Below are 19,065 nucleotides of genomic sequence, written 5' to 3'. Positions count from 1 at the left end.
TTCAGTTCTTTGTACATCTGGACAAGTTACAAGTTGACCATATTTACAGTATATTTACAGTATGTTCTCTCTATATGGAGGAATGTATGCAACACACCGCACACTGTGATTTCTGTTCCTAAACAGCAGAAAAAGACAGCCAGATTTAAAGCCTCTGCTTTTTTGGTTCTAACTGTCTCCCAGCCATTTGTCTTTCATCAACGGGTCAGGTGACGGAGGACGGCAGATCACAACTCGTTGCCTTCTGAGAGAAGCTCCATCTTTTCTCAACCTACCACCCTGCTGCAATACATATGGAGAATCATTTAAAGCACAGCAATTTGGCATTAGAATAGGATTAGCTGAGTAGAAATGAAGACATTGCATTATGCAGCTCTTTAAATGATGCCTCTACGTATTACAGGTAACAGTCAATGTGGTGCACTTGCTTTTGTTTTTAGTTACTCATGCCTTCTGCTCTCTGCAGTTTTGTAAGAAGAGAGCAGTCTTTATTAGCAAACAAAAATAGTGAATTATTTTTATTAGATATTGACCATTGCAACATGAATGTATGTACTGTAAGCTGCTTGTATCAATATACTGACATATTCCTTGATCTCTCTCCTCTTCGGCCCTTTGGAAGTGAAGTAGAGAAACTTCAGAACTGCAGTTACTGATTAATTTTTTTTTCACCCTGACTGAACATGATCGAGTAGTAAAAACATTTAAAAAAAACAAAACTCTCCACAAGAGGGACTCACTCTTGATGACAAATGTCTTTTCACGCCTATGCATGTCTGTGTCTAAGTACTTGGAAATGGATTAAAAAAAAAAAGCAAGAATCAACATTGTGTGAACTGAGATCAATCAAACGAGGCAGGCAGCTGTCTTCTCTTGCTGTGATTCTCAGTTGGAATAATAAGACCAAAAAGGAGGCTTCACACGATTTTAGTGCAGAGTTCTGGACAAGGTGACATTCAAGGGCTGGCAACTTCAGGACAAAATCTTTAAAAGCTCCAAAACATGCAATTAAACCCTTCCAAGGAAACTGAAATGACTTCTTGATACATAGCCTCACCTCTCATTACTCCATATTCAGCTGGCCTCCCAAATCTAAATCAGAGGGAATATTCTTAAAATCTGCAGGATTATATGAAAACCTCAGACAAAGCCCCAAATTAAAATGTTAGCGACATATTGCATTAGCATGAAGTGATCTCAATTTGCTTATGTCATCTGCCCCTTCAGGCCATTAGAGAGGCATTTACTACAAAGAGATTAAATAAAACATAACCATTTGTATAGACAGAGTCTGAATTCCATAATACCCCATTTTTCAAGTTTCATAAATATGAACATTTATTAGTTTTTTCCTAAAAATGAAATTCAGGCTGTGAACCAAATATGCAATACAAAGCACATGAATATATACAGTATTTGTGCTGTACAGAGTAGACACCAGTAAAACCGATATTTAATACTCACATGTAAAGCTCTTGATATGGTTCCTTTTCCAGCTTCTAGTAGCTTCTATAGATAAACAGTATATAATTCATTTTTTCTCTGGTATTGTAGAGCTCTTATGGCGTTTACCATCATCTTCACCAGGGTCAATACAAATCCATTTGCACAAGTGGAGGTGGTCTTTTGTATGTCTCTTGTAAAACTACTATCACATTCACAGTTATTTGCTACTTGTAGTTGTACTTTTGGAAACTACTACTCAAAAGCAGTTGTAATTTATTTTGAAATATCATCACAGTCTTGAGACAAGCATTTTAAGCCTCTGGTTTACATCATAAAATTGCACCACAAGATAAATCCCAGCTTCGCTGAATTTTCCATCGCACTTCAACATCAGTATTTATTATGATCTGTGAAGGCATTTATATTTAAGTATTGACTCAAAGGTTACTTCTATTGCCTCGTTATAAAGTAAACAATCTTTCTCACAATTATCTTTATACTTGTTGTATCATCTACTAACTTGATGGCTCGCAATGTAAAATCAGTTTCAGCAGGTTTTCATACTTTGAGTCCATGCCAATTTGTTCAGAATTAATTTCCTATCTGACTTTCTATACCGAGGAATTAAAAAAAATACAACATTCTGTTTTCATGACTCTTAGAATAGTTGGTGGGTTGAAAAAGTCCTCCCGTTGTGAGCATGAGGGTTAAAACAAGCCCATTACAAGTTTATCATGGAGTCCTGTCTCTGGCATAAATTGTGTTTGCTCAGTTCTCAACACATTATTTCCATGCTGTGGAAACTGTTTACAAGCGGCCTCTTTTCTGGCAATAGATCTACAAGATCTATTTTGCAACACTGTTGGTATGTTACATGTAATTTTAAATAAGATAAATGAGCAACGACATCAATAGAGACGTTACATTAAATCAGACAACACTGCCACCTTGGTGCCCCTGCTGTGTGCTGTGTGTGTTGTACACTAACTCACAGGGAGGATGCCACTCTTAATTATGTGGGGTCTAAATTCCACTTTTCAGAAACAGAAATGAAAAGATGAGGGATACAATCAGAAACCAGATACCAGCTGTTTATGAGAGAAAATGCAAAAATGTGGAAATAAAAACGACCCTTAACCCAGGCCTGCCTGATATCTGAATTTCTGGACTCTCTCTTCATACGGGCTACAGAAGTGGGTCAGAGAGACAGCCAGGGAATGTTAAAGGGATGCCAACTTCCTAACTGGATTTACTCAGAAGAGCGGTTTGATTGCGCTCTGATAGTGTAACAGATCCTTCCGTGAAAGACATTATACAGCTTTATGCAACAGAGGAGCAATTACAGCAGATCAATGATGGTTTCATGGTCGCTTCAGACTGTTGTCAAATTGCTGAAGCAAATCTCTGAACTAGTAGAGCTAGTCTGTTGTAATGAATTGAAACGTCCGTGACCTTATTTTTTACTTGAATTACAATTTCAGAAAAGTGTGTGATTACTATGGAAGAGCGTTGCTTCCATCAACAAAATATTTCTTCAGTTATCTCGTAATAGCGAGTAAATTATCTTGGAAATACGAGATACCGATGATAATTTGAGTGTACGAACAACTGGTTGCATTGTGCAATGACGACACCTGGAAGCTTCCGGGCTCGGCTCTGACTGTGGAAAAGCTTTGGCTCATCTTTGGCTGTGTTCGTGACCGTGTCCAGCGCTCAGAATGTGCACGGTCATACTTTCCACCTGGGTTTAGTCATTATGACGTGTTTCAATTTGTGAACACAATCGTTATAACCATGAGGACAGTCACGTGTATTGTTAAACAAGAATGAGTGTAACATGCAAACGATTTCAAATTGAAAGTCAGCTAATGATAATGTAGGAATTGCATGGCAATTGTGGTGTCGTGTGATGATCACACACAGTACGCAAGAATGTGCTATCTCATTATTCCGATATAGTCTGCTATCTGGCAATTATGAGATAATTTTCTTGTTATTACGAGATAACTAAGAAAAAATGTTTTTGTTGACAGCAGCAATGTGCAATGTGTGGGCTACATCTCATTCACAAATGTATTCACCTATAAGGCTCTGCATGGCCTTGGCACCTCAGTACCTGTCTGAACTATTATCGCCCTACTCCCCACCTCGCAACCTTCGCTCTTCTAATTCTGGTCTCCTTACTGTCCCCCAAGCCCGTCTACATTGTATGGGTGACAGGGCCTTCTCCTGTTATGGCCCCAAGCTCAGGAACTCTTTGCCCAAGGATATCAGAGAGTCACCTTCTCTAAACTCCTTCAAATCCAGACTCAAAACCCTCTTCTTCAGAAAAGCCTTTACTTAACTGGTTCCATTCTTCACCCCTCTGCTCTTCTTAGTACCACCATTCACGGTCTCCTCTATATATTGTAATTGTGTCTTATCTTGTGTATTCTCCATATTTATTGTTATACTCTTCTTATTTATTGTTATTGTCATCCTGTAAAGCGCTTTGAGAAGCCACCTCTAAAAGGCGCTATATAAAATAAAGTTTATTATTATTATATTATTATTATTATTCTGATGCCAGTTCCTTTGCTTTCTGAGTGGTATTTTCCAGCAAAGGTAAGGAAAAAAGGGCACCTGAAGACATACTGGACATCCAAACTCCCCTCAATGAATTTTTTGAAAATAATGAACTGTAACTTTGCTTGTTTTTGTGACCAGCAGAAATCAATCCTTTATATACAGTAATGACCTAAAACAACATACTCTTTGCTTTCATTGATAGCTTCTGTCATCCATGAACTGGAAGTCCCTTGGAAAACACATGACTCGACCTGTGGCAAGTTGTTTTTGTGTATGATGACTCAGCACAAACAGTGGCCCTGAGAATTCCCTGAATGTCTTATGTAAGACCTCTGCCCGGTTGGATTCTCCAAATAAACGTTGACAGGATGCGGACTCGAGTGCTGGCGGCGCAAAGCACTTAATATGATTTGTTGATTGTAGAGGATTATGTCGTTCTGGAAATCTGGATCAGACCGAAGTACGTCACCCTGGAAGATAGTCTCAGGACTGTAGATTTTCTTCTGGGTTGAATAAAAATATGCGTTACCACGCCGCTCCTCATCAACAGAAAGATGAGGCTGCATTATGGAAGTGTTACGGGCACAGCCGGACCTCGTTAATTACCGATCAACATTCCGCACATGACTCTCTATTAAATCCCTCTTCAACCCGCACTTCACTGCTCGGTATTGGACAGCCTGCTGTTTTCCTGAGCTCCTCCTCCACCTCCTGAGACCTTCAGTGAATAACCCCTTCTACTGCTCTGGATCCTAACACTGCTTGCCTCACGACTTCGTCTTCGTCTTCGTCTGGCCCCTTCGGATTTGTTCGTTTTCATCTACGGAACTGACCTGCACAGGGTTCTTCCTGACGCTCCGTAACAGGAAGTTCTTCACTGACGGTCAGGAGTGAGAGCATTGACCAGTGACTCCTGCCTCAGCTGTTCCTGATGTCATTTCCTGAAAGTTGTGTATCGCGCGTGAAGCTCTGTTTTCCCATCCCTCCACCTCTGCTTCTACTCCTCCCTCTGCAAGGGGGATCTGAGCCTCCTTGTTCTACGACCAGGGGCCTGGTCCTCAGATAATAATAAAATAATAATAATAATATTATTATTATTATTATTATTATTATTATTATTATTATTATTATTATTATTAAACAAGAATAACAATTTATTATTAAACCCACAGATGTGTGGGTTAAGCCAAATCTCACTAAACCGAAAATACTCGATGAACAGCCTCAGATACATCGAGTTCTCAGGCTATGTTATTGGTCATGAAGTGCCTTTCAAATGACTGCGGCTCGTTTTCAGATCTGAACGCGCAGGGCATTGGTTAACAGGGCCGAAGTGGCAAACCTTTAGCCTGTTAAAACTAGAAGAGTCTAAAAGAAAACACTGTAGTTTGTTGTTGTAAGGTGAGTGGGTATTTTGAAGGGTCTCATCACAAATGGCAATCGAGTCAGACTTTGAAGTCTGAAGTGAATTAGAGTGGGGATCTGTGGTGTGTTTCTGATAACACAGAGGCTGGAAGGCAATGGAACGGCGTGCAGGCAAAGTCACTATTTCCCAGATGTTATAGCTTGGATATTTAAACTGAAGGTACATGTCTTCTTCTTTTTTTTTTTAAACGCCTCGACCGCAAGTTTTTGAAAGGGAGTTTCTGATTTTACTGCCTAGGTTATTTCTCAACACTGGAGGGCAACTGAAAACAATATGGACAAGAGTGTGTACACCACAAGGTCTGCGGATACAGAAGACAACAAAAGTACTGCACAAGTAGTATGACAATTTATGCCAGCAGTGCCTGATAGTGTATTTTCATTCTTTTCCAGGATACAGTATTACTTTAATCACTGTCACGATCGTAAACCCCTCCTCTTAAAGACACTCCAGCCTTACCTTGTTTATACTCATCTCCTGCACCTGCCTACGGTTCCAGCCCCCTGCGCTATATAAGCCATGCCTATCGGGGCTCAGCTTTGGAAGATGGACGCCCGGAAGCCCACCTACCCACGAGTCCAGGAGCGACTCGACGGCATCGGCTTCACAACGGCGTCCTGACCATCTGGGTCCGGGATCAGGGAGCGTCTGGTCCCGTTACCCCTTTTTTATTCCCCCATCCCTCCACCAGATCCCGCTCCGGCTTTTAACTTTGTCTGTCAGGATGGATCACCCGGTCTTGGACATTTGCTACACTCCTGGATTTGCCTCGGACTCCCTTGGACTGTTTGCCTCGGCCACTCCTCCCCCGAACACCAGCGCACCGTGGACACGCCTCCTGTTCTCCTTCCAGCCCCTTGCATGCCTCTTTCCCCGTGTTTTCTTCACTCCCCCCCGGACTGTGTTGTCTGCATAGGGTCCTGGAAGAACGCTTCGTGACACTAACAATATCAGTCCTATCAACGGTTCCAGTGATGTACAGTATTTGCAATTGAAGCGAGTTTGTTTTCTGCAAGTTACTTTTATAAAATAAAGACTTAATGAACATCATACTCATAGCCACATTGCTGCTGTCGGTAGGTCATAATTGTGACAGCAGACTCCTTTTACTTTGAATTACCGTTTAAGGCTTGAAGACAATATTCTCCTCACAGATTGTAGGAGTTTTCTTTTGTTTATTGAAGCACCTAAAAACAGCTTGGTTTATGTTTTTCTCTCTATTTTATTGCATTGGTCTTACATCTCATGAATTGGCTCAGCTGCCTGAGGCTTCTTTTTCTTTTTTTGTTAGACTTATCTTCAGACTCATAATGGGAAAATAAAACTGCAGTCAGGGAAGTGCTCACAAACACCCAGTGCAGTCCCTGAAGGGGTGTGTGGCATAGGCATAGGGAATTTCATTAAACCATGATCATGTTAAATATTCATGAGCCATATTCTTCAGAAGAATACACAGTGAGTGAAACAATTTAAAAACAGCGACAGCCTGAATGTTAATCTTCGAGAAAAGTAATTGAGGCAAAGCTGTTTATTATCCATAGATGCATTTAGAATATTTTTAGTGTTTTCTATCCAGTTTTACTATGTAGATCCTGATGAGTCTTCTTGTTGTGTTTTTAATAATATAAACAATAATGGAACGCGCATAATGTTTTATAGTATACACCCATCATCCTTCCTCTGAGCAGGTAAATTATAATGAGCCTACTAGTGTGCTACCAGAATGAAAGATTTTCCTCCCTTCAGAAATACCTTCGATGTCAGCTCTATTTCATGGTGCAGCTGATCCCATCACTGCCTTGCAGTCCTGAGCTGGGGTGCTAACCTATGTGTAGAGTTGGTATTTTCTTCCTGTGTTCGTGTGGTTTTCCTCCTGGTGGTCTGGTTTTCTCCCACAGTCCAAAAACCTATTGGAAGCTGAATTGGTTTCCGGGAACACTGGGCCTGGTATGAGTGTGTGTGCCCTGCGATGGACTGGCGTCTCTGCCTTGTGCCCATTGCTTTCCAGGATAGCCTCTGGCCCTGAGCAACCCTGAACTGAAAGAAGCAGTTAGAAAATAGAGGAATGTTTATGTGTATATTTAACAAATATATACACGTTTACATACACACATATATGTACAGTATATAAAGAAAGAACTTGTCAAACAAACTCAGGTGGGGCTCACCCAGATTTTGACTCATAACTCATAACACCCGAAGAAGGCTCCACAGCTGAAACGTTGTTTCTGTTCTTCTCTTTTCAGCAGGGAATAAACCTTTACGTGTTCCAGTTGTAGCTGTAAACGCGTGGCAAAATTGCATAAAACCATTGTGGAGCTTTTGCAATCACATTTGAAAAAATCTTTCAATATTGTTATTTCAGTCTTGTGTCGACAGAAGTGGGCAGCCGACTGCAATCTTCAACAACTGGGATTTATCTGGCATTGTTGACTGATTCTTGTGTCCGTATCCATCGGTCTCCGCAGTTCCCTTGTCTGGCAGCTGGGATGTCTTACTTGTTGAAGCACAATGTTGTTTTTGAAGGTCACAGGGCAGATACGGTAAGTAACGAGGATCGTGATAAAGCTGGAGTCGGTTAAAAGCCGGAGGTACGAGAAATCTTTGACTTTCGAGACGGAACATGCCAGACAAAAAAGACACCCCAACGCCCGCCGGTCTGGAGCGCGCGCGGCGGTCTGCCCCCCTGTCCCTCCCTCGTCAGGATCCCGCTGGCGCCGCCGTGCCGGCTGGAAACAGACGTCCGGCGGGATCCCGCCCTGGAAGATCAGCAGTAGACGGACCAGTATATCAAGTTAAAAAAAATGTAGGCGCCAGGGAAAATCATCCTGGAGTACTTGTCGATGGCGTGCGTGTTCTGCATGATCCGCAGTCCCCTGATCCCCTTCTTCTTGGCCGCCGTGGACTCGCTGCTCATGGACAGGTGGACCACCATGCGCTCCTGCTTCTCCGGCTCCTCGGGCGCCACGGCGGTCCTGGTGTAGCCCGCCAGGCTGTTGGCGTCGGCCTCGCTGTAGGTCCCGTCGAGCATCATGGTGCGGGTGTGGGACATCCCGCAGGTACAGGGCAGGGACTGCGGGAGAGAGGGAAGACACAGCGGCTGTGACCCATCCTGGCGGAGGGGTGGCTCTGTGGCTCGGGATCTGCGCCTGTGGCTGGAAGGTTGTCGGTTCGTATCCCGCGGCCGGAAGAGGAATCCTACTCTGTTGGGCCCCTGAGCAAGGCCCTTAACCCCAGCTGCTCTAGGGCCGCTGTATAAATGGCTGACCCTGCACTCTAACCCCAAGCTTCTCTCCCTGTCTGTGTGTCTCATGGAGAGCAAGCTGGGGTCTGCGTAAAGACAAATTCCTCATACAAGAAATTGTAGATGGCCAATAAAGTGATCTCATTGGGAGGCTGACATTTTGACTCTATGTACGCGGAGTTTTGTGTTCACTCTTTTCCACATGTTTTTTTTAATGTTTCTGATTTTTTTGTGTTCTTTTTTTTCCCTCGGTGTACTGTACATGGGTTTGGCCTTTAAACATGAGTAGGGCAAGCCCTGAAGAAATGGAAACAAATTCAGTATCGGACAAGTTCCTTTTTTATGTTTTTAAAGTATATTTGGAAGACACACGCTGCACCTTTGCCTGACAATATAATAAAAAGCAGTACCAGCTATACCAGCAGTGAGGCAAATATTCTACAGTCTTTTATGCAGGATGTCTATTTACTATTCACATCTGTAATCTAGAATTGAGTTGTTAGTTACTGTTTTTACATTACTTCAGCACCTACCTCCTCCTGCCTGACCTATGCTGATGAAACAGTTTGAATGATGGAGCAAACGCTGACTGCATCACTTCTACACACCACCAGGATTAGGTCTGACATCCAGACAGAATCCATATGATGGCGGCTGTAACAGTCTTGTGTTGCAACCTCCCAGTATTCTCACTTTTTCTCGGAGCTTTCTCTCCTTCCTCTCCTGCACGGTGGTCAGGTAGTTGACGGCGGCGTACTCCAGCACCGACAGGAACACGAAGACGAAGCTGACCCAGAGGTAGATGTCCACCGCCTTGATGTAGGAGACCCTGGGCATGGAGGCGTTGACTCCGGTGATGATGGTGGACATGGTGAGCACCGTGGTGATACCTGCACACAGCCAGAGAGCACCCTCGTTAACACGGGGCCCCGGGGCTCCGGCTGCTGCCTGGTTATGAAAGATGACTGATTTCTATAATGGAACAAGCCGAAACGTTGTTTCTTTTCTTTTCTTTTCAGCGTGGCATAAACCTTTACTTGTTCCTCTGCAGCCTACGCATGCTGACGCAGCTGCCTACTTGATTTCTATAATTGTATTATGGCTGTATGTCTTGAGAAAAGGTAAGCGTGTTAAGAGAGTAATCCTACTTTGAAACTCATCGTCCACAACATCCTGTAAAACACTGACATATTCCAGTTACGTTTATTGTGTACGAAGCGAATCCTTTCTAGTTTTCCTCTTAGGCACTACTATGGTAAGTTCACCCAGTGATGGGAGAATGAAAGGAGTTCTGTGTTTTGTCAGACGAGTGAAAACTGCTTGTGCTCGTGAAATGTTCACTTTCTGGGCTCAGCGTACGTTCTCCTGCAACGATGCAGATCAGGAGCACAAGAGAAACGCAAAAAAGGTGTTAAGAACAAAAATTACATCAAGTAGTGTGGTAAAAAATATTTAGGATAGAGGAGTCCCTGCAAACAGCATGCCCAAGGCAGGGTTCATCCTGGACAAGACACAAGTCTATCACAGGGCACACACACACACAAACATCGACACAAACAACACGCACACAGTCACAGCAAGTCCGGATTTCCCAGAAGCCCCTTAACCCACTTGCATGTCTTTGTACTGTGGGAGGAAACCCACAGAAACATGGGGAGAGCACGCCCACGTTTGGACTCCAGTTACCTAGGCTGGAACTGAAACCAAGGCCCAGCACTGCAAGGCAGCAACGCTAACCACTGCTATGCTACCAAACATTATACAGAACTCTACATATAAAGTGAAACAATACGAGACAGAGCATTTATAACAAAAGAGGAAAGGAATAGAATACATCTGAGCAGCAAATATGCAGTGGGATTAAAATATGAAATAATGCTGTTTGTAGTTTGTCCATCCTTGCTCTGTTGTGCCAAGCAGCACAGTTCTGGTAATGACAGATTGTAGGCTGGAAGTTAGCATAAAGAAGGAAATATTGAATGAAAGGCTCTTGTCATCTGACCTCCCGTGATGGGTAGCATGGACTAATATTGCTACATAATAGGTTTCTGCAGCCATTTGGCTCGTTCAGGGTCCCTACAACGAAACTCATCGTGGTGACGTGTGACCTTCTCACCCAATGAGACTCGAGCTGGTACGGCCCTGCGGTCGATCCAGAAGGACACCCAGGACAGCATGACCATCAGAGTGGCCGGGAAGTAGGTCTGGAGCAGGAAGAAGAAGATGTGGCGCCGCAGAGTGAAGTTGATGTACAGCCTGTTATACCAGCCTGAGAGGGAAACCGCAAAACACACAATTACTGGTCTTGCATTACTTCCCAAAACAATGATTATGAGACCAATTTGCTAACTGTATCATAGAGAGAAAATGTCAGAGAGAGGAATATCAAAACATTTCATAAACATTTAAATGATTTATTACACTTTTTGGAATACAGTTGTAATAACAGCAATACACTTTACGGTCATTTTATCTAATGAGATTTTGTTCAAATAAAGCACCATTATCTGGAGTTTTCCTAAGGGCATCTTACTCTGGAATATTTACTGCGTAAGAAGTTCGTTATAGAACAGTAACGGGAAAGAATACTGAGAATTCTGCAATAACACAACGATGAGTCGATAAACGTCCTCTGTAAGGTCACCCATGGTGTAGAATGCCGAGAGGAGGAGTCTCCTTTCTGGCCGCTTGTGTCTTGAGAGCCTGCAGTCTGTAGACTATCAGTGATTTGGTGAGCTACAGGTGTACTTATACACTTCAGACAGAGAGCTGGCGGGACACAGAAAAGATGCGGGAGAATGTTCCTCCCGAGCCGCATGTTGTAGTGTTGTTGTGTGCGCCTGGCACATGTGGAAGCACGGCAGTAAGGGCAGCAGGACCTGGAGCAGCCAGGTATACAGGCAAAGGCTGGCGGCTCCATGTGTAGTTGAGTAATACAGGAAGCTGGTAAGCAAAGTAGGCGGCAGTCTTCCTTCCCTGCAAGGGGAGTGAGTGTTGTAGCGTTCTTACCCCGGAAGGGGAGTGAGTGAGAGCTGCACTGTTCTTACCCCGGAAGGGGAATGAGAGAGCTGCACTGTTCTTACCCCGGAAGGGGAATGAGAGAGCTGCACTGTTCTTTTCCCGGAAGGGGAATGAGAGAGCTGCACTGTTCTTTTCCCAGAAGGGGAATGAGCGAGAGCTGCACTGTCCTTTTCCCGGAAGCGGAATGAGAGAGCTGCACTGTTCTTACCCCGGAAGGGGAATGAGAGAGCTGCACTGTTCTTTTCCCGGAAGGGGAATGAGAGAGCTGCACTGTTCTTTTCCTGGAAGGGGAATGAGAGAGCTGCACTGTTCTTTTCCCGGAAGAGGAATGAGAGAGCTGCACTGTCCTTTTCCCGGAAGGGGAATGAGCGAGAGCTGCACTGTCCTTTTCCCGGAAGGGGAATGAGAGAGCTGCACTGTCCTTTTCCCGGAAGGGGAATGAGAGAGCTGCACTGTTCTTTTCCCGGAAGGGGAATGAGAGAGCTGCACTGTTCTTTTCCCAGAAGGGGAATGAGCGAGAGCTGCACTGTTCTTTTCCTGGAAGGGGAATGAGAGAGCTGCACTGTTCTTTTCCCGGAAGGGGAATGAGAGAGCTGCACTGTTCTTTTCCCAGAAGGGGAATGAGCGAGAGCTGCACTGTTCTTTTCCTGGAAGGGGAATGAGAGAGCTGCACTGTTCTTTTCCCGGAAGGGGAATGAGAGAGCTGCACTGTTCTTTTCCTGGAAGGGGAATGAGAGAGCTGCACTGTTCTTTTCCCGGAAGGGGAATGAGAGAGCTGCACTGTTCTTTTCCCAGAAGGGGAATGAGTGAGAGCTGGGAACCTGGTGGAGATCCGTGCACAAGACTTCAGTAACAGCCTGTTCTGGAGGTGTGCCAAAGGAACAGCTGCAAAGCTGCTGAGCTGCTTGTCACGCCTGTATGACTGAGGAGTTAAGCAATCTACGTGTAAGTTTAGTGGCCTTATGTGAGTTACTGTAATGCTTGTGCCTGCAATCCCAGAGGGTACTGGGGTACTGGGGCGGAGGGGTGGCTCTGTGGCTCAGGATCTGCGCCTGTGACTAGAAGGTTGCCGGTTCAAATCCCGCGGCCGGCAGAGGAATCCTACTCTGTTGGGCCCCTGAGCAAGGCCCTTAACCCCAACTGCTCCAGGGGTGCTGTACAATGGCTGACCCTGCGCTCTGACCCCCAGCTTCTCTCCCTATCTGTGTCTCCTTGGAGAAAAGCTGGGGTATGTGAAAAGACAAATTCCTAATGCAAGAAATTGTATAGGGCTAATAAAGAAAGAAACATTATTATTATTATTATTATATAAAGAGACAGCCTGATCTGGGAGTGAGAGAGAACAGGTCTGTCTAAGTGAAGTGGATGTTTACTCACAGTATGTGTGTGAAGTTTAGTGAGTTAGTGAACGAAGTCCAGAGAGCTGTGGTGTGACAGAAAGTCCCTCACCTCTACACGGAAGGTCCAGAGTGATTCAAGGGTCTGACCAGCTGCTGCCTCTGGCCGTGGCGCGGAGCACGGGCTGGCAGAACACAAGTTAGCCCGGTAGCTCCAGGGTGAGAGTGACGCTGAGACTGGGCATGAGGAAGATGTGGCAGCAGCTGTGCATATTGTACAGTGTGAGTGCTCTTTGTTTATTTTAATATGGCAGACTGGCAGCACACGAACGGTTATCTCCACGTTATCTGTTAGTTAATGCAGCCTGGTGGTGAAAGGTACAAGCGCGGGCAGCCAAGAGCAAGTCGGAGGGCAAGCTGGCTCAGATGGCAGCGTGATGTCGATGCAACTGACTGGCAACTATCGGCGTGTTCAAATACACCAGCCCAGAGCTCCCATAAACAGGCCGAAGAGCCTGGTGCTCTGAGTTATGCATCTACTCCGTGTTTTTATACCTTAAAAACGACAGGAAATTGATTCCAGTTGTCAGATCACGTATACGCATACCTTAGCTTTGTGAAACAACCTGAAACTTTCGGGTACCAAAAATAATATTATTGCTAAACATATGCCATTCTAATCTGCAAGCGACCAGAATATAGAATACGAAGTTTTGTATAAAAATGCATTAAGTCCTGTTCTACACCTGCATGCTTTGGAAGCACTGGCCTACCTGTATACAAAATATACAAAATGCTTTTAAATCTAGCATTACCACACACATTATATATATAAAAAGTATTGATTTATATTAATGTCGAGGACATGAGTGCTCTGAGTTAGGGGAACCACACGGTGTGGAAATAGGCTCCGAAATCGTGGCAGGCTTGGTCCCTGCCGTGTCAGACCGCCGTTAAGGTTCAGGACGCGGTAGAGTGGTTCTGGCCAAACAGGGATGACTGAGAGATGGGTTTGGCACTGATGCTTCCCATGAGCAACATTTGTCCGAGACAGCTCTGCTCCGAGTCTCCGTGAGTAAGGGGAGAAGGGTGGGATGCAGCTGTGAAGAGGAGTTTCATGAAGAGAAGTTGAGACCAGTCTGAAATCCATGGCTTAGTTTGAAGGTGTCACGGGTATATTCAGGTGGGTAGCTGCGTCAGCATGCGTAGGCTGCAAAGGGGGTATATGGGTGTATTCATGCCAGACTTTAAGGAGATCAATTTCTACAAATGAAACCTGCCACAGATTTCTTTAAAAACAATTTCAATTGTTCAATTTCAATTCCACTGACTGTTATACCTGTGCTGCTATAGAACGCAAGCCTGGAGGTAGTGTGAAACTTCTGTATGAGGAACTGGGACAGAGATATCTTCTCATCTGTTTTTAACGACTCGTCTCCGTTTTTCCAGTACAGCATCAGATCCTCATCAGTATAGGCATCTGGAGAAAGAATTCAAGCAATCAGACCATCTCGGTTTCCTCATAGATTCTACTTGTGTCATGTCTGTTAGATTGAATTGTCAATGTAAGTCCTACATTTCTGTTCTTCCATATCTCCAATACTTTTAGTAAAACACATTTACTCTACACCTCCTAATGCTTATTAGCTAGACTAAGTCAATGGAGAACAGTAGTGTCACACCCAGGAAACACATAAACATGCAGATTTGAGTCTGGAGCACTAACATTACTACATACTGTATTGTCCATATTGCCACTATGTTGTATGAATTCCGTTTCAATAAGTCGACAAGTACTAACCTCAGTACCGGTATACCACAGTAATGTAATGTAAATTAAAAACCATTTAATTTACCACAAATGTAATGTAATACCTGATATTTAAAAATGATTACTCTTTCTCATAGATACATTTATAAATTAACAATTTCATGCAGGGCCTCTTATGGCTACATTTCTATTTTCTGAAGCCGAATTTGAGAGAAAAAAAAATATGTTAAAAAACGTCAGCTGGGAGCATGTAAATTATGTTCACAGTTTCAGATTAAAACCTGATAACATGTACAAGTCACGATAGGTACCATTTCTCTACCCTTATTAGTTACAGCCCCCATTAAATCTATCTCTCAGCTAGCCCAGCTTAAAGCTAAGTGAGCTGGCTTCACAACTGTGTGTTATCTGTCTGCCGGTCTGTCTATGAAATTCTAGCTGGTAAATAAGTGATACTTACAGCTCTCCAGTTCTAACGAGCACGTTTGGGAGTCCAGAGGGAAACGACTGAAGTCCATGTTACAGGCAGCTGTTACAGTGACCCTGACGAAAATAAACCACATAGCAGACAGACTATTAGGTATCACACCACATCACAGCCTGGAGACTGATACGGCTAAACTGAGATTATCCTCTTTTCCCTGCTGGAGAACTCCTTGGTTGCTTTATCTATATGTTTTGGGTCATTGTCACGCTGTATGAGGAAAACCTGCCACATACTGTAAATAAAGAAGCGATTTCTTCTACATAAGCAGTCAAAATGTTCCTGTAAACATCAATTCATTTTGCTGCTGCCTTCGTTAGTTACATCAGCAATAAAGACGAGTCAGAGAGTTCTTGATTCATCCTTGTGGGCCCATGCTGAGAAATCACCACTGCTCATCTTCAGAATTGGTTCTGAAGTACACAATAAAGCCAGTTTCAGTTATCTGATGTGTCTAAAATCCCTAAGTGTGATTGTGTGGAAATGACTGTAATCCATCTTTGTGCCCATTGCTTCTCGGAGAGTCTTTGTTGAGTTCTGCAGGAATGTGCTCTTGCCAGGAATAATGTATGGAAGGATTTAAATTAAAGACACTCAGACAGACCTAAAAGGCAGGGTGCTAGCCAACTTAGTAACAATAATTATCACCTTCTGTCAGTATTATACACTTACAAAAAGTGGGGCTTCAAGGTTGCTCAAATCTACATGGCCTTTCTGTAAGTTTGCTTCTTGACTGATAAACAATTCTGCTCACAATGGCTCAGGCCACTGTCTGACCATCGTTTGTAATCTAAAAGTTATTTCCAAACTGATTTCAAGCTTTTTAAAAGTTTTTTTTTAAATAATGTCAGAAATTTAATGTCAGAGTAAATTTTAGAAAAAAGCAATGGGTATATTCATTAACAAATAGTAAAATATTTTAAAATACACATTAATACAGTTTTGGCAGTTGAATTCAGTATTACCTATTTTATGATTAAACATTTTCAATTGTATTTTATTAATTGTGAAAAGTTTTCAGTTCAATTATAGTTCATTTCTACATTTTCAGCAAATTTGATTTAATCCGTGGTCAAGTTTCATGTTGACTGGATTCAGAATCCAGAGCAAAAACAAACTAGGACAGATTTGCCAACAGTGACGTCAAGGTCTTTGCATGCTGGATGCATGTCCTTGAAAGGTCAAAGAGATCTATAATCTCTTTCAATTATTTAAAAAAGAGGCCCTGTCTGATATTGGTACAAAGAAATATACAAACTCAGTGTCATCACCAAGCCTCTGGTGTTTTTCTTTGATGTGATGGAGACATAGTTCAGCTTTGTTTTCTTCTGTCTGGTGCATTTCAAAATGTGTAGACATCCTGCTGACCTCCTTACAAAATGTGATGAAACACAGCCATAACCTATCCCAAGTTTAATAAGAGGTTCACTTCTGCATCCAGTAATTTTCACACTGCATGACCCAGGATTGTGAAAGCAGTTGGGGCACTATGGAGTCTTAAGCAAGAAATCCTGAATTGTATGTTTTTAGAGGGGGGTACAATTATTAAAACGGAGAACTATTATAACACGAACTGGAGGACACAAGTGGAAATTCCATGGAAGTGCACTTAAAAACAAGAATAGGAGGCACTTCTTTGCACAAAGGATAGTGGGAGCATGGGCCAGCCTTGCCAGCCATGTGGCTGAGGCTTATTCTGTGGCTTCTCTAAAATGAGATAATAATAATAATAATAATAATAATCGCTTCTACTTATATAGAACTTTATTTGACACTCCACTCAAAGCGCTTTACAGGTAATGGGGTCTCCCCTCCACCACCACCACCAGTGTGCAGCCCCACCTGGATGATGACGGCAGCCATAGTGCGCCAGTACACTCACCACACACCAGCTATCAGTGGGGAGGAGAGCAGAGTAATGTAGCCAATTCATAGATGGGGATTATTAGGAGGCCATGATTGGTAAGGGCCAATGGGAAATTTGGCCAGGACACCGGCCCCACTCACATCACTTCCAGCAGCAACCTTAGCTCTCTTCCCTGGAGGTCTCCCATCCATCCAGGTACTGACCAGGCTCACACCTGCTGAGCTTCCCTGGGCTGACAGTGGTGAGCTGCAGGGGGATATAGCTGCTGGCCATAATGAGATCCTTGAATCAATTCGAGACTACCAAATTCGCTAGATGTTTTTGACCTCTCTTGTGCTCTCATGAGTGCACAGGATGTTTCACCCAGACACTAGGAACGGGAGTGCAAACTTCAGGGAGAAACAGCCTTTTCTCACCTCAAGCTGTACAGCACATGACCGTCGGGAAACACCCTCAGCATGATGTTGTCTGTGGTGGTGTCATGGATGAAGGACCTCTTGGAGTGGACAAAAAACACGTCAGGAACCCAGATTTTCTTCACCAGTCGGCCGTCGAAGGTCATGCTTTTGTTAGTGGTGCTGGGGAAAGACAGGCGCTCGTCTTTCCAGTAATGCCTGAGGTACAGGGTCATGGTGAAGTCCTACATTGGAGGAAAAGAGATCAAGGTATTTCACCCAGCACGGAAACCTTGGGCCCTTCTACAAAAACGGAGAAACATGAAAAATGACCACGGGATGGCTGTTATTTCATTGCTCATTTCCTTACGTTGTCCTGAAATGAAACTGCAACTTCACTTCAACTATTCACAGCAAGGGAGGGGAAGCGTGAGAGAAGTTAAGATTGGAAAACGTCTTAACTGTATCTCACCAAGCAATGCACTCCAAAATATACCATGGGAAGTAATAAGAAATCTGGAGAGCTTTACGTGTAGTTAAACAATGTCTTTGGCACTGTTTTGGAAATGAAAGATCGAGCTTGTAATGTTCTAAATCCAGACCCTTTAAAAATGTGTTTAAACTCTAAATTGTGTTTGAACCTTAAACTGTTAAATTTAAGATGTGTGTATGATGCCATGACATTTCAATGCATTGTTTTCACCTTTAGAAAACAACAGGTGTGACGTGAATATAGGAAGAGAAAGCAGAAGAAGGAACTCATGACAATGATGTGTAATAAACATGCAAATATTCTGGCAGTTTCTTATGATTAAAACTCTTATGATATCAGTATATCAGTTTCTTATGATTAAAAGATGGAACTATTATAAAGCAATGTTAGAATGCCAAACACACTGTACAATGACAGCTGTAGTAGAATTCAGCAAATACTTGTTAATCACAAAATGTATTGAAACTGGATGGATGGAGTTGTTAATGCATGTGGGTTGAAATTCTAAATTAACTGCATCTCATTCTGACTCATAAACCATATACACATACAGTCTGGCATAGGTGACGCGCTGTCAGCTGGGCACACTTTGTATCTGAAGTAACAAACATAGTTTTGTAACGAAATTAGATCTGGATGACGACCAACTCACTTTTGCCCAGCTGTTCTAAATCATAATGTTCCCTGGCGTTATTTCTCCTGAGACATGTACGGTATACATGTCACACACCGAGCCCTCTGCTCCCACCTCACCTCAAGCAGCCCAGCTCCACCTTTGCAGGTGATCTCCTCTCCCTACTGGGGGGTCCCACCCTCCTCGCCCCAAGTGGGTTGAGCCTAATACCACCTGTCTTGATTATTCAAACCTCCTCAGACACATTTAATTCCAGTGTGTCACCCCTGTTAGAGTGTTTCTTCACATCTTCTGTGCTGGATGACACAAACAGGAGCCCTTGCTATACATGGCTATACAGTACACATAACAACACGCATTAATTCTGCTTTCTAAAAAT

General features: G+C 43.4%; 1 protein-coding gene across 4 annotated transcripts in view; it reads right to left on the bottom strand.

Moving 5' to 3' along the window:
* Positions 1 to 6,506: 6,506 nt before the first annotated feature.
* LOC102693400 (gamma-aminobutyric acid receptor subunit rho-2) overlaps positions 6,507 to 19,065 on the bottom strand; it is a 35,897-nt gene continuing 23,338 nt past the window's right edge. For 3 of the 4 annotated variants that reach the window (XM_006626152.3, XM_015354173.2, XM_015354163.2), the window contains 6 exons: positions 17,581 to 17,804; positions 15,274 to 15,356; positions 14,382 to 14,522; positions 10,801 to 10,953; positions 9,378 to 9,574; positions 7,493 to 8,513 (listed from right to left, as the gene is read on the bottom strand). In XM_006626152.3, the coding sequence (XP_006626215.1) occupies positions 8,208 to 8,513; positions 9,378 to 9,574; positions 10,801 to 10,953; positions 14,382 to 14,522; positions 15,274 to 15,356; positions 17,581 to 17,804 (1,104 nt within the window). In that variant the 3' untranslated portion in view covers positions 7,493 to 8,207. The other variant, XR_001479176.2, reaches the window with a different exon arrangement.

Source organism: Lepisosteus oculatus, chromosome 2, assembly GCF_040954835.1.
Source record: "Lepisosteus oculatus isolate fLepOcu1 chromosome 2, fLepOcu1.hap2, whole genome shotgun sequence".
In the NCBI taxonomy this organism is placed as follows: domain Eukaryota; kingdom Metazoa; phylum Chordata; class Actinopteri; order Semionotiformes; family Lepisosteidae; genus Lepisosteus; species Lepisosteus oculatus.
This window is presented reverse-complemented; position numbering and strand designations above follow the sequence as displayed.